The sequence below is a fragment of the Salvelinus alpinus genome, chromosome 12 (assembly GCF_045679555.1).
Source record: "Salvelinus alpinus chromosome 12, SLU_Salpinus.1, whole genome shotgun sequence".
Lineage (NCBI taxonomy): Eukaryota > Metazoa > Chordata > Actinopteri > Salmoniformes > Salmonidae > Salvelinus > Salvelinus alpinus.
The window spans coordinates 31,354,604-31,368,441 of NC_092097.1; the positions used below are offsets into that span (position 1 = coordinate 31,354,604).

Here is a 13,838-nt window from a genome sequence, read left to right on the forward strand (position 1 = left end):
TGATACAGAGAGACTCATCCATGCTTTTATTACAAGCAGGCTTGACTACTGTAATGCTCTCCTGTCTGGTCTACACAAGAAAACAAGAAATGCTGCAGCACGGGTAATGACCAAGACCAGACGGAGAGCACACATTACACCGGTTATAAGGTCTTTGCACTGGCTGCCTGGGAGTTTTAGAAATCATTCTAAGATTATTCTATTGGTTTTTAAATCAATCCACGATTGTGCACCCCAATACATGTCAGACATGCTTTTAAGTTATGTACCCAGTAGATCCCTCAGGTCCTCTGGCACTGACCTTTTAACTATCTAAGACCAAGAGGTATGGAGAGGCAGCCTTTAGTTATTATGCCCCCTACCAGAGAACCTGAGGGGGGCGAACACTGTGGCTTCGCTTTTCCTTTTTAGTTCTTTGCTTTTCCTTTTTAGTTCTTTAGTTTGTGTCATTCTTTAGTTTTTTATGTTATGTTTGTTGTGTAGTACATTTTTCTATTTTTATTTTCATTGTTTTTTATTTGTTTTTTCATGTAAAGGACATTCCATGTCTGAAATGTGCTGTATAAATAAAGATTGATTTGTAAAACTTCTGAAAAGTTAGATTTAAAAGTTTCTGGTTAAAGTTATTATTTTTTTAAAGTAAAAAAAATAAAAAGACTCGCTTCCAGTCAGCCACAAGAGCTTTAGTGAGGTCGGGCACTGATGTTTGACGATTAGGCCTGGCTCGCAGTCGGCGTTCCAATTTATCTCAAAGGTGTTTGATGGAGTTGAGGTCAGTCAAGTTCTTCCACACCGATCTCGACAAACCATTTCTGTATGGACCTCGCTTTATGCACGGGGGCATTGTCATGCTGAAACAAGAAATTACCTTCCTCAAACTGTTGCCACAAAGTTGGAAGCACAGAATCGTCTAAAATGTCATTGTATGCTGTGGCGTTAGGATTTCTCTTAATATTTTTTTTTATTTGACCTTTATTTAACTAGGCAAGTCAGTTAAGAACAAATTCTTATTTTCAATGACGGCCTAGGAACAGTGTGTTAACTGCCTTGTTCAGGGGCAGAATGACAGATTTTTACTTTGTCAGCTCGGGGATTCGATCTTGGAACCTTTCGGTTACAACGCTCTAACCACTAGGCTACCTGCCGCCTCACTGGAACTAAGGGGCCTAGCCCGAACCATGAAAAACAGCCCCAGACCGTTATTCCTCCTCCACCAAACCTTAGGTGGCACTTTGCATTCGAGCAGGTAGCTATCTCCTGGAATCCGCTAAACCCAGATTTGCCCGTCGAACTGCCAGATGGTGAAGCGTGATTCATCACTCCAGAGAACACGTTTCCACTGCTCCAGAGTCCAATTGCGGCGAGCTTAACGCCACTCCAGCCAACGCTTGGCATTGGGCATGGTGATCTTAGTCTTGTGTGCGGCTGCTCGGCCATAGAAACCCGCTTCCAATGAACAGTTATTGTGCTGACGTTGCTTCCAGAGGCAGTTTGGAACTCGGTAGTGAGTGTTGCAACCGAGGACAGACACACTTCATCACTAGGCGCTACCGTTCTGTGAGCTTGTGTGGCCTACCACTTAGCGGCTGAGCCGTTGTTGCTCCTAGACGTTTCCACTTCACAATAACAGCACTTACAATTGAACGGGGCAGCTCTAGCAGGGCAGTATATATAGTGTATTTCCAGACCTTACCAAGTTCCACACAGGGAGGAGGCCAAACAGCTGGAATGGTTCTGAGGAAGATATGTATTGCTATAAACATCAGCTCAACTCTACAGATGATACTGAACTCTATATTATAACTGGGCCTGACTGGGTCTGGATCTGTATTCAGAAAATCTGAAAGTTGTTGTTGATCTCGGATCAGGTCCTTCTTCTTCATGATTTAAAAAGCTGAACTGTTGCTAGATCAGCAGTCTTACGCTGAGACACTTTGTGAACAGGGGCTCTGTTCTCTCCAGAGTGTGCTGGGTGGGGGTCTGGTCTGTGTGCTTACCTCTTTGGAGGGCTTTCTCAGGACGTCTCCCACCCCCCCTCCACTCCTCAGGCCGTGGCTCAGCACAGTGACGATACACATGAGCAGAGAGTCACATGTACGCTCCTTGCCATCCTCCATGTCCTCCAACAAGTCTGAGGGAGAGGGACAGGTAGGAGGGTTAAGCACACACACAGACACACACACAGCCACACACAATTTTAAATAATTCATTTGAATCCACAAATCACATTACACAAAGGATACAAACATTTCAAAAGGTCTTGGTTACAATGACACTTAAGGAAACAAAAACCCACTTCTCCACACAGCGAGGCTGCCGATAAAGGCAGAAACAGAGCAGTACCTCACCAGTTGCTTTGCTTTAGTCTTAGACAGGCCTGCAATCTGAAGGCCACGTACAGTAAGCCTATGTACGTGGACAAGAATGCCAAATAGCAGTGCCACCAACTTGCACATATATCCAAGGCTATCCAAAACATGTTACGAGGGGCTGGTATTTAAGAAACTTGTCAGTAAAACCTGCTTCCTATAACAATCAAATGAGAAACCCACTTCCAAAATGAAAACCTCCCCCACAATGACAATATCTGGCAGATTCGGTACACAGGAAAACACATCAACTTCCTTTTACACAGGAGTGTTTATGGATGTGTGCTTTACCACCTCACTGGCTATCAGGTGAATGAGGCGGTCATGTCTAGTATGTAAATGTGCAACAGTCTCCATTACATTTGACTCAGTGTGTAACATTCAAAACAGGTCATGATTTGCCGGGCAGGTACCAGTCCTAGATTATATTTTGTTGGTAGAACATGTAACCTAGCCTTAACAATAAAGGTGAGAATGTCCTTGCCAATGGCAGCATTGTGACACATGGAATGATAGACAGAATGGTCAGCACGTTTCCCCTGCAGCCTCAGGCCAGTCCAGTGCTGCAGTAGCTTTGCCTGGATACCCATCCACATCGCTCTGGCCAACTGACGTTTCTTCTTCACGATGAGTCTGGATTTGCACCCCTCCCCTGTGATTTCTAGAATGAACACATTCTGACCGTTCTGATTGGTCCCAGAAACCAATGGGTTGGGCCAGAGCCGGCCTACATGATGACGCTATCAACTTTGATACTCTGATTGGATCGTCTCTAACGAATTTAACCTATCGCTAATGAATTTGTTTTGTACAACGCCTTTCATTTTGAAGTCACACAAACGACTTCTAGGATGGCAGCTTCAGAATGAATGTATGTAGCGAGAACAGCGGAATTAAATTCAAGGTGAGCATCAGGCAAGCCGTAGCTGCCTTTGCCTGATACCGAGGAGTGTTGTCCTCGATGCAGGGTATTATGTTTCATCATGGTTGACAAGCCTCCATGACAACACAGGACCCCGCCACAACTGCATCAGAGCCAATCATTGGTTTGGTTTGTCACACACACACACACACACACACAGCCTTGATAATGATCACATGCCAATAATCTGATAAAAGGCCTTTGAGAAATTATTTTGGTTGACAGAAACTTTTGCAGTAGGCCATAGATTATTATTATTGTATAGTTTGCTGGAGTATTGTACTGTACCATCCACTTGAAGCTCTGTGGTGCAGTTGTTCCCTCCACTTTCAGACCGACACATCCCATCAGACACCAGCTTATTGGGCATAGTGACCCCGTTCTCTACAAGGGACATCAGGTTAGTTAGCAGCATGACAACTGGGAGAGCAACACCTCCACATAACAATATTCTATTGTGTTCCCTGTACTATATATTATAGCAGTCCGGGGTGTAAGGGATGTTGGTTATTGTGTTCCCTGTACTATATATTATAGCAGTCCGGGGTGTAAGGGATGTTGGTTATTGTGTTCCCTGTACTATATATTATAGCAGTCCGGGGTGTAAGGGATGTTGGTTATTGTGTTCCCTGTACTATATATTATAGCAGTCCGGGGTGTAAGGGATGTTGGTTATTGTGTTCCCTGTACTATATATTATAGCAGTCCGGGGTGTAAGGGATGTTGGTTATTGTGTGACTGTGTAACTCAGTAAGCCGTGAAAAAATAATTTCCTCTTAACAGATCATTAACATCTAGCCTGGCCCAAGTGCTGTATTACCAACTCCGTTGGAGTTGAAGAATTGGCAAGATGGCAAAAACAGATCTGGGACCAGCCTAATAAACATCCCTGGTCTCCATAGAATTAACAGGCATCCCAATTCTCATCAGTTATGCCATATTGAGTTCCCTCACAGCAGGAAGTAATATTTCTATGGTCTCCTACTCGTCCTCACCCAGAGTGGTGTTGGGGATGCGGTCCACCTCCAGGATGAAGTCATCCTTGAAGAAGATGTACCCCACGATGGAGAACAGGTAGACCAGGATGAGAGCCAGCACGGCTGTCAGCACGATGGAGCGACCGTTACGGGTCACACTCTTTATCACGTTCAGTAGAGTCTCCTCCCTGTACACCAGGTCAAAGAGCTGCACGAGAGACACAACACAGAGTTATAGCTAGACCTAATGTAGAAACAGAACGGAAGACAGAAAAATATTTTCTTGGATTTTCTGTTTGGAATGATTTACTTTTTTCTGACCTTTATAGAGGTATTTTTGTCTAGTTTGGAAATATAAGGTTTGTGTGTGTGTGTGTGGGGGGGATTGATATATTTGTCCAAAAATAGAATAATTTGGATAATTAATTTTCTCTTTTTACGTGGCTCCTTACATAGCTGTTCTATTTTCCAAAACAGATTTCCAGTCCATTTCTCTATGACACCTATAACTTTACATAATAGCAGTATCCTGTCATTCACGTGGAAATCTTCTGCATTTGCATTGGCAGCCGCTGGGCCTTGTAGTTAGATACTGAACAGAAAACATCCACAGACTCTAGCACATGCAGTACGCCTGACACATTATAAAACACCAGCAAGCATCACTCCACACCCAAATGGGTCTGTCTGTATATGTCTGTCTGGGTCTGTCTGTCTGGGTCTGTCTGTGTGTGTCTCTGTGTGTGTGTGTCTCTGACTGTCTGTGTGCGTGTCTGCGTGCGTGTCTGCGTGCGTGTCTGCCTGTCGGTGTGTGTGTGTCTGTCGGTGTGTGTGTGTGTCGTCGTGTGTGTGTGTGTCTGTCGTCATGTGTGTTTGTGTCTGTCGTGGTGTGTGTTTGTGTCTGTCGTGTGTGTGTGTTTGTGTCTGTCGTGTGTGTGTGTGTGTGTGTGTCGTGTGTGTGTCTGTCATTGTGTATGTGTGTGTGTGTCTGTCTGTCGTTGTGTATGTGTCTCTGTCGGTGTGTGTCTGTCTGTCGGTGTGTGTGTCTATCTGTCTGTCGGTGTGTGTGTGTGTGTCTGTCTGTCTGTCGTTGTGTGTGTGTGTGTGTGTCTGTCTGTCATTGTGTGTGTGTCTGTCTGTCATTGTGTGTGTGTGTGTGTGTCTGTCTGTCATTGTGTGTGTGTGTGTGTGTCTGTCTGTCGGTCGTTGTGTGTGTGTGTGTCTGTCTGTCATTGTGTGTGTGTGTGTGTCTGTCTGTCATTGTGTGTGTGTTTGTGTGTGTGTGTCTGTCTGTCATTGTGTGTGTGTGTGTGTCTGTCTGTCATTGTGTGTGTGTGTGTGTGTGTCTGTCTGTCATTGTGTGTGTGTGTGTGTGTGTGTGTGTGTCTGTCATGTGTGTGTGTGTGTGTGTGTCTGTCTGTCATTGTGTGTGTGTGTGTGTGTGTCTGTCTGTCATTGTGTGTGTGTGTGTGTGTGTGTGTGTGTGTGTGTGTGTCTGTCTGTCTGTCATTGTGTGTGTGTGTGTGTGTCTGTCTGTCATTGTGTGTGTGTGTGTGTGTCTGTCTGTCATTGTGTGTGTGTGTGTGTGTGTGTCTGTCTGTCATTGTGTGTGTGTGTGTGTGTCTGTCTGTCATTGTGTGTGTGTGTGTGTGTGTGTCTGTCATTGTGTGTGTGTGTCGGTGTGTGTCTGTCATTGTGTCGGTGTGTCTGTCTGTCATTGTGTCGGTGTGTCTGTCATTGTGTCGGTGTGTCTGTCTGTCATTGTGTCGGTGTGTCTGTCTATCATTGTGTCGGTGGTGTCATTGTGTCGGTGTGCGCGTCTGTCATTGTGTCGGTGTGCGCGTCTGTCATTGTGTCGGTGTGTCTGTCTATCATTGTGTCGGTGTGCGCGTCTGTCATTGTGTCGGTGTGCGCGTCTGTCATTGTGTCGGTGTGCGCGTCTGTCATTGAGTCGGTGTGCGCGTCTGTCATTGAGTCGGTGTGCGCGTCTGTCATTGAGTCGGTGTGCGCGTCTGTCATTGAGTCGGTGTGCGCGTCTGTCATTGAGTCGGTGTGCGCGTCTGTCATTGAGTCGGTGTGCGCGTCTGTCATTGTGTCGGTGTGCGTGTCTGTCATTGTGTCGGTGTGCGCGTCTGTCATTGTGTCGGTGTGCGCGTCTGTCATTGTGTCGGTGTGCGCGTCTGTCATTGTGTCGGTGTGCGCGTCTGTCATTGTGTCGGTGTGCGCGTCTGTCATTGTGTCGGTGTGCGCGTGTCTGTCTGCGTGTCTCCGTCTGTCGGTGTGCGCGTGTCTGTCTGCGTGTCTCCGTCTGCCTGTCTGCGTGTCTCCGTCTGCCTGTCTGCGTGTCTCCGTCTGCCTGTCTGCGTGTCTCCGTCTGCCTGTCTGCGTGTCTCCGTCTGCCTGTCTGCGTGTCTCCGTCTGCCTGTCTGCGTGTCTCCGTCTGACTGTGTGTCTCCGTCTGACTGTGTGTCTCCGTCTGACTGTGTGTCTCCGTCTGACTGTGTGTCTCCGTCTGATTGTGTGTCTCCGTTTGTCTGTCTGTGTCTCCGTTTGTCTGTCTGTGTCTCTGTTTGTCTGTCTGTGTCTCTGTTTGTCTGTCTGTGTCTCTGTCTGTCTGTCTGTGTCTGTCTGTCTGTCTGTCTGTCTGTGTCTCTGTCTGTCTGTCTGTGTCTCTGTCTGTCTGTGTCTGTTTGTCTGTCTGTGTGTGTGTGTGTCTGCCTTAAATATGTCCTGAGACTGTGCTCGGAGCCACACCAAAGGCTTTTGAACCAGAGTTTGGACATTGAGGTTTCTACCAACATTAGCTTATACTGCTAGACAGCTTCCTATTAAGTATGACTGTGTGTTCACCAGCAGCCATATATATTAATATACAGAATATACATGTAAATATACCAGTAGGCTGTAGAAGAAGACATGGACGAAGACCCCCAGGCTACAGATGATGAGGTACATAAGATGGTAAAGGAACTCAACGTCCAGGATCATGGCCTTGTAGCCTCGCGTGAACGTCCCTTTGTTCCCCACAAAACTCATCAAGAAGATGATCTTATTACAGACCTGCAGGGACAGGAGACATTCATATTTATTAGCATTATTATTTTATCTAACCTTTATTTAACCAGGAAGTCCCATTGAGGTCAGAAGACCTCTTTCACAAGAGAGACCTGACCAATAATGGATTGTGAGGTAACGCTTAATTTAAAGTATCCAGCCATAATGCTGTATAACTTGTTAAAGACAGAAAAAGGCTAATTCGTGCTTATAACAAGGCCTATAATATGTTGTCTTTCTATGCATAAAATGTGAATATATTCATAGGACATGCACTACATGACATTCCATGATGACCATCAGACACAATGTGATCCTACAGAACAGGCATTTCATGGACCAACAGTGGATTGTTCTTAGCAGTATAGTAGGAGTTGTAGTAGTACTGGGGTTCAGTAGATGTGGGATGGCTATCTATCCCCCAGCCACAGGGAGGGAGGGAGACCGAGGGAGGAGAGACCGAGGGAGGAGAGGAATGCAAAAGGGGCCAGTTGAGGACATAGGGGGAGTGGGCAGCGGGCCGTGTATAAGGGGCAGTTCCAGGGAATTTTGGGCAGCTGCAAGGGTGGTGTCAGCCTCCAGCGTCTAGTGACGCATTTCACAGCCGACCGACCACACACTCAGGCCATGCCAGGCCAGCCAGGGAGTCAGGCCAGGGGGTTACGCCATAGGCAGAATGGGCACTGGAGTGGGTATGGGCTGGGGCGTGAGGGAGGTCTACATGGGGACAGGGTGTGTGGGTAGTGGGTACGTACGGATGAATGTGGTGTAAGGGGGGCATGAGGAGAGAGGGGGGCTACTGAGGGCTAGCAAGGGTATCTGGATTGACATTGGAGAACATGGAAATTAAGATTTAGTGTCGGACCACAATATAGTCAAACACACACGTTTCCCAAAGAAGACGTACGTTAAAGGCTCCAAGCAAGAAGAGGGTGGGCTCCAGGCCCACAGAGAAGATGAGGCGGAGGATGGTGGCAATGATGAGGGTTCGAACCCCAAGGTGTTGGGGCATGGCCACCACGATAGCCAACGATGCCAACATACCCAACCAGAGCAGGGCAGACAGCTGGGGCTCCAGGGTACCTAGGGAGGATACACACAATGTCAGCCTACACACCCCACCATGTCAGCCTGCACACCCCACCATGTCAGCCTGCACACCCCACCATGTCAGCCTGCACACCCCACCATGTCAGCCTGCACACCCCACCATGTCAGCCTGCACACCCCACCATGTCAGCCTGCACACCCCACCATGTCAGCCTGCACACCCCACCATGTCAGCCTGCACACCCCACCATGTCAGCCTGCACACCCCACCATGTCAGCCTGCACAGCCCACCATGTCAGCCTGCACAGCCCACCATGTCAGCCTGCACAGCCCATCATGTCAGCCTGCACAGCCCATCATGTCAGCCTGCACACCCCACCATGTCAGCCTGCACACCCCACCATGTCAGCCTGCACACCCCACCATGTCAGCCTGCACACCCCACCATGTCAGCCTGCACACCCCACCATGTCAGCCTGCACACCCCACCATGTCAGCCTGCACACCCCACCATGTCAGCCTGCACACCCCACCATGTCAGCCTGCACACCCCACCATGTCAGCCTGCACAGCCCACCATGTCAGCCTACACACCCCACCATGTCAGCCTGCACACCCCACCATGTCAGCCTGCACACCCCACCATGTCAGCCTACACACCCCACCATGTCAGCCTACACACCCCACCATGTCAGCCTGCACACCACACCATGTCAGCCTGCACACCACATCATGTCAGCCTGCACACCCCACCATGTCAGCCTGCACACCCCACCATGTCAGCCTGCACACCCCACCATGTCAGCCTGCACACCCCACCATGTCAGCCTGCACACCCCACCATGTCAGCCTGCACACCCCACCATGTCAGCCTGCACACCCCACCATGTCAGCCTGCACACCCCACCATGTCAGCCTGCACACCCCACCATGTCAGCCTGCACACCCCACCATGTCAGCCTGCACACCCCACCATGTCAGCCTGCACAGCCCACCATGTCAGCCTGCACAGCCCACCATGTCAGCCTGCACACCCCACCATGTCAGCCTGCACACCCCACCATGTCAGCCTGCACACCCCACCATGTCAGCCTGCACACCCCACCATGTCAGCCTGCACACCCCACCATGTCAGCCTGCACACCCCACTTCCACATAAGAATAATGCAATAAATTACACAACTTGCTTCTGTAACCGTCCCCAGTCACTAAACCTGGGGCTTACTGCAGGCAGGCATGTGCTAAGGGGGGACAGGAAGAAATGGGAGGCGGGGGGGGGTAGAACTAGGGAAGAAACAAAGAGACAGAGAAAGCGAGAGAGAGCGAGAGAGAGACAGAGACAGAGAGACAGAGAGACAGAGAGAGAGGACAGAATCGCCCCTCATTTCTGGTCCCTGTAGAGGTCACATGACAAGTGACACTTACATAACTACTGCCGTCTTTAAAAAATACTCTGCTGAAAGATTCATGAGGAATGGACTGACTGTCTGGGGTCTGCATGCACTGCTGGAGGTGTGTGTGTGGGGGGCGGAGGGAGAAATACAGGCATGATGTGAAAGTTTGTGTGCATGTACTGTATGTGTGATAAGAGCTTAATGTATAGTGTCTGCAGGCGAGTGTACTGTATGTGTTGTGTCAGGCTAGGTGTGTGGGGTCCTGAGTGACATAAGCTCCTACTTGTCAACAGGCAGGCAGCGGCACACACTGATCTAGTTTGAGCACTCTTATCTCATTTCTATCCCTCATTCCAGAGCGGTGGGGGGGAGATGGAGGCCCTGAGTAATAAAGCAATAAACAGAATTGCTGAACCAGGCCAAAGGTATGTGGGGCCTCACGTGATCATCTTACCCCCATTCACACAGCTCTAATGTACCGTAGGGCGGGAAACACACACACACTGGGCTGAACTGTGCAGTGCTATATTACTGTTGTAGTCTACAGAAGAGGCCTCATCCACAGCCATGCTGCTCCACTCAGTTACAGTAGTTAGTGTGACTGTGTATAATAGCATTCATGTACATTGAAATGGGGTTGATGAGGATTACTTTTCCACATGATAACGTCTCTAGTTTTTGAGAGAGAGAGACAGAGAAAGAAAACCAGAGACAGAGATTTTTAGCCTATGCTCCTGATCCCAGGCAGGTGACCTGAGGTCAGAGGTCAATAGGTCAGAGGAAGAAGTGAAAGACAGAGCTCACTGGGTCAGGGGGAGTTTGGGAAGGGAAGGCCAAGCAAAGGATTTTGTTTCACTTCCCAGAGCCCAAAATGTCTCAACGGGAATATTTGACATTCTAAACCACAGAGATGGGTATGCCCGGGACCTATACTTACTGCTGCACTGTTTGGAAATATCTACACTTGTGAAGAGGTAATGAAGTTAGCATATGGCAAAATTGTATATGTATAGCGTCAATCCCTCACATTGAAATACTCATTGCTAATAATATTATTGTCCTGTGTTTACACAGATACAATTTCCCCCCATACAAAATTGTACAATACATTTAACTTGAGTGTGAGTACCATTTGTGTTGCACAATTATGGAAATAATGTGTTATCTAAATAAGCCTCTATAAATAGAACTGTGTAGAACAGTGTAATATAAACACAGTCCATCGTCAATTATTTGAACTAAATGCTCCACAGTTATTGTGCACTCATAATGTTCCATAATGAAAAAGTAGAGGCACACGTATAAAACGCACAAAAGAGAGAAAAATATTGCAGCCATCCAGTTGCACTGAGAAACATGTAGAAGTCTATGTGATACAGTGCAACTGGGCCGGATCATATCACAGAGACTTGAGCCGTCCTCTGTTCTTCCTGTTTTCAGCCCTCAGTGTCGTGTGTGCGACTCACGCAACCATCCTCTGACCCGATGTTCTACACCAGCACTTCAAAGGGATATACAAACATGCTTGATGGCTCTGAAGGGAACAGAGCCGGGGCCGGAGCGCCCACATAAACAGACCATGGCATCAACACACATGAAAGAATCCAGAATGGAAACAGGGAAAACCTGAAATCTCTTAAAACTCCTTCGTATACAGGGAAGAGTCTGAGCATTGATATGATGTCCCTAGTGACCAGGTACATGTAGACAACGGGTTTCTTAAACCAACACTACCTGCATAGACAGAATGAATGAATAGCACAATCAGATTGAAAAGGACATAGCTACAGCTTGAACCCATGTTCTACCTTTCAAAATGAATGAAATACCCTGATGTACATCCAGGGTTAGTTTTAACTGTGGCTTGACAATCAAGGGGTCAAGGCTTTGGGATGGGTCAAGGCTTTGGGATGGGTCAAGGCTTTGGGAGGGGTTAGGGGTTAAAGGTGAAAGCTTGAAGGTTGCTGGCACGTGACTGACCTTCACGCAACCCCTCCAGGGGATAGAAGAAGGCCACAAGCAGGTTCATGAGGACGGCCAGGTTGAAGGAGATGTTACTCCAGAACGACATGTTCCTGGAACACCAGTACAACACGGGCTGGGCTAGAGGTAGGGGTAGGGAGAGGGGGGAGAGAGAGAGAGAAAGAGAACAACAATTTTAAAAGAGAATGGGAAATAAACTTGGCATTACACATTTTACCAATAACAGAAAATCTATTGGGCATTTCCTTGTTTGGTATGATACTTTACAGCAGGCTCAGTATATCCTGCAGTACTCATAGCTGGAGGGCAGTGGTGTGTGAAGCTGTGTGATACAGAGTATCAGTGCCTCGTACTGTAAGTGTGCAATAATAAAAAGGCTCGGTACTAAAGCACATACATTTTTATAATAGAATAAAGTTTTCAATGGACGAATATTACACTTTTAACAGGTAACATTTATAGAATTGAGTGAAGAAAAAGTAGTCTTTATGTATTTTTATTAGAAGTTTAAGCTGGGAGGAAAAAACCACAAAGGCAGCGGGAGTTGAATGTCTCTGCTGTTCATGTTGGTTTAGGACTAGACACCCATGAGGAACGCAACCTTTAGACATCTCACTGTAACCTTTCCTCTATTGAAGCTGGCTGTCTTCTCCCCTCCCCACAGCTGACAGCCAATCTGGCATGCTGGCCCTGTTTATAGACGCTATTCTGTGTCGCTTTTTAGATTGGTTTTATTGGAAAATAGAAAATAGACAAGGGACTTTTCTCTTTCTCTCTGACAGTGACAGAGAAGTGTGTGGGCATGTGTCTCTGTGGATGCACAATGGGTGTGTGCGTGTAGTGTGTGTGTGAGAGTGTGAGAGTGTGTGCGACTGTAAATGTGTGTGTCTGTGTGCGCTGTGCTCTCAGTTGTGATTCATACTGTTTCACGGCTCAGATGTAGTGGAAAGCCCCTACAGCCCACTGACAGACTGACAATGGAAAGAAGAGGTGTAATAGTGAAACACTAACCTCTGCCAAAACACACAGAGTTAGGATGATACTGGCTCTATTAACACTAGCCCTGCGACAGCAACATTAAAACCCTTTCTCAGCTCCTCTGGGTCACGACATGAGATCACTAGGAAGTTTTGGCATAACACACAACTTTTATTTAGACTGCATCAAGTTAATGCAGTAACATTTTAGAGGAAGTAGATGAATATCAATTGAAGAGCTACTGTAGCTACCTCGTAGTTTCTTCTGCCAGTTCATCTCATTGAAGAGGTTCTCAGCGCTGAGGAAGAAGTCGTTGATCTTGCTGCCCTGCTCGTCCCTCTCTGTGGTGTAATACACCCTCAGTTTGGACTCACAGGTCAGGAACTCACAGATGTTGGGCACAGGGAACACTATCTCCTCCATGGTGCGGTCATGACGCACGATCTGAGAGGACACACACAGGAACACACTCAGTCACTTTCAGCTCCATAGGTATAGAGTGTACCAGCCACTTAGGCCCCTGGTTGGGGAGCACGAGTGTGCCTGGACAGTGTAATTTAGCCCCAGGCTTGGAGCATTCGATTAGGCCTCAGATTTAGAAGAACTGAAATCTCTCTAAGGCAGTGTTTCCCAATCCTGGTCCTGGGGACCCAAAGGGGTAAACATTTAGGTTTTTATAATAACACATACATATAACAACACACATTGATCTATCTACAGTTGAAGTCGGAAGTTTACATACACTTAGGTTGGAGTCACTAAAACTTGTTTTTCAACCGCTCCACAAATTTCTTGTTAACAAACTATAGTTTTGATAAGTCGATTAGGACATCTACTTTGTGCATGACAAGTAATGTTTCCAACAATTGTTTACAGACAGATTATTTCACTAATAATTCACTGTATCACAATTCCAGTGGGTCAGAAAATCACATACACTAAGTTGACTGTCCTTTAAACAGCTTGGAAAATTGCTTCTGACAGGCTAATTGATATCATGAGTCAATTGGAGGTGTACCTGTGGATGTATTTCAAGGTCTACCTTCAAACGCAGTGCCTCTTTGCTTGACATCATGGGAAAATCAAAAGAAATCTGCAAAAGACCTCAGA

At 47.2% G+C, this 13,838-nt stretch overlaps 1 protein-coding gene across 6 annotated transcripts in view; it reads right to left on the minus strand.

The window, feature by feature from the left end:
• The window catches only part of LOC139535868 (inositol 1,4,5-trisphosphate-gated calcium channel ITPR1-like), a 132,309-nt gene that overhangs the window by 24,995 nt on the left and 93,476 nt on the right, over window positions 1–13,838 (minus strand). For 5 of the 6 annotated variants that reach the window (XR_011667215.1, XM_071335737.1, XM_071335736.1 and 2 more), the window contains 7 exons: window positions 12,980–13,172; window positions 11,748–11,870; window positions 8,230–8,405; window positions 7,164–7,328; window positions 4,287–4,476; window positions 3,580–3,675; window positions 1,998–2,131 (listed from right to left, as the gene is read on the minus strand). Coding sequence is in view for 5 of the 6 variants with exons in the window: in XM_071335737.1 (XP_071191838.1) it covers window positions 1,998–2,131; window positions 3,580–3,675; window positions 4,287–4,476; window positions 7,164–7,328; window positions 8,230–8,405; window positions 11,748–11,870; window positions 12,980–13,172 (1,077 nt within the window). In the remaining variant the exon portion in view is untranslated. Of the gene's footprint in view, window positions 1–1,997; window positions 2,132–3,579; window positions 3,676–4,286; window positions 4,477–7,163; window positions 7,329–8,229; window positions 8,406–11,747; window positions 11,871–12,979; window positions 13,173–13,838 lie in introns of those variants that run through there. The other variant, XM_071335738.1, reaches the window with a different exon arrangement.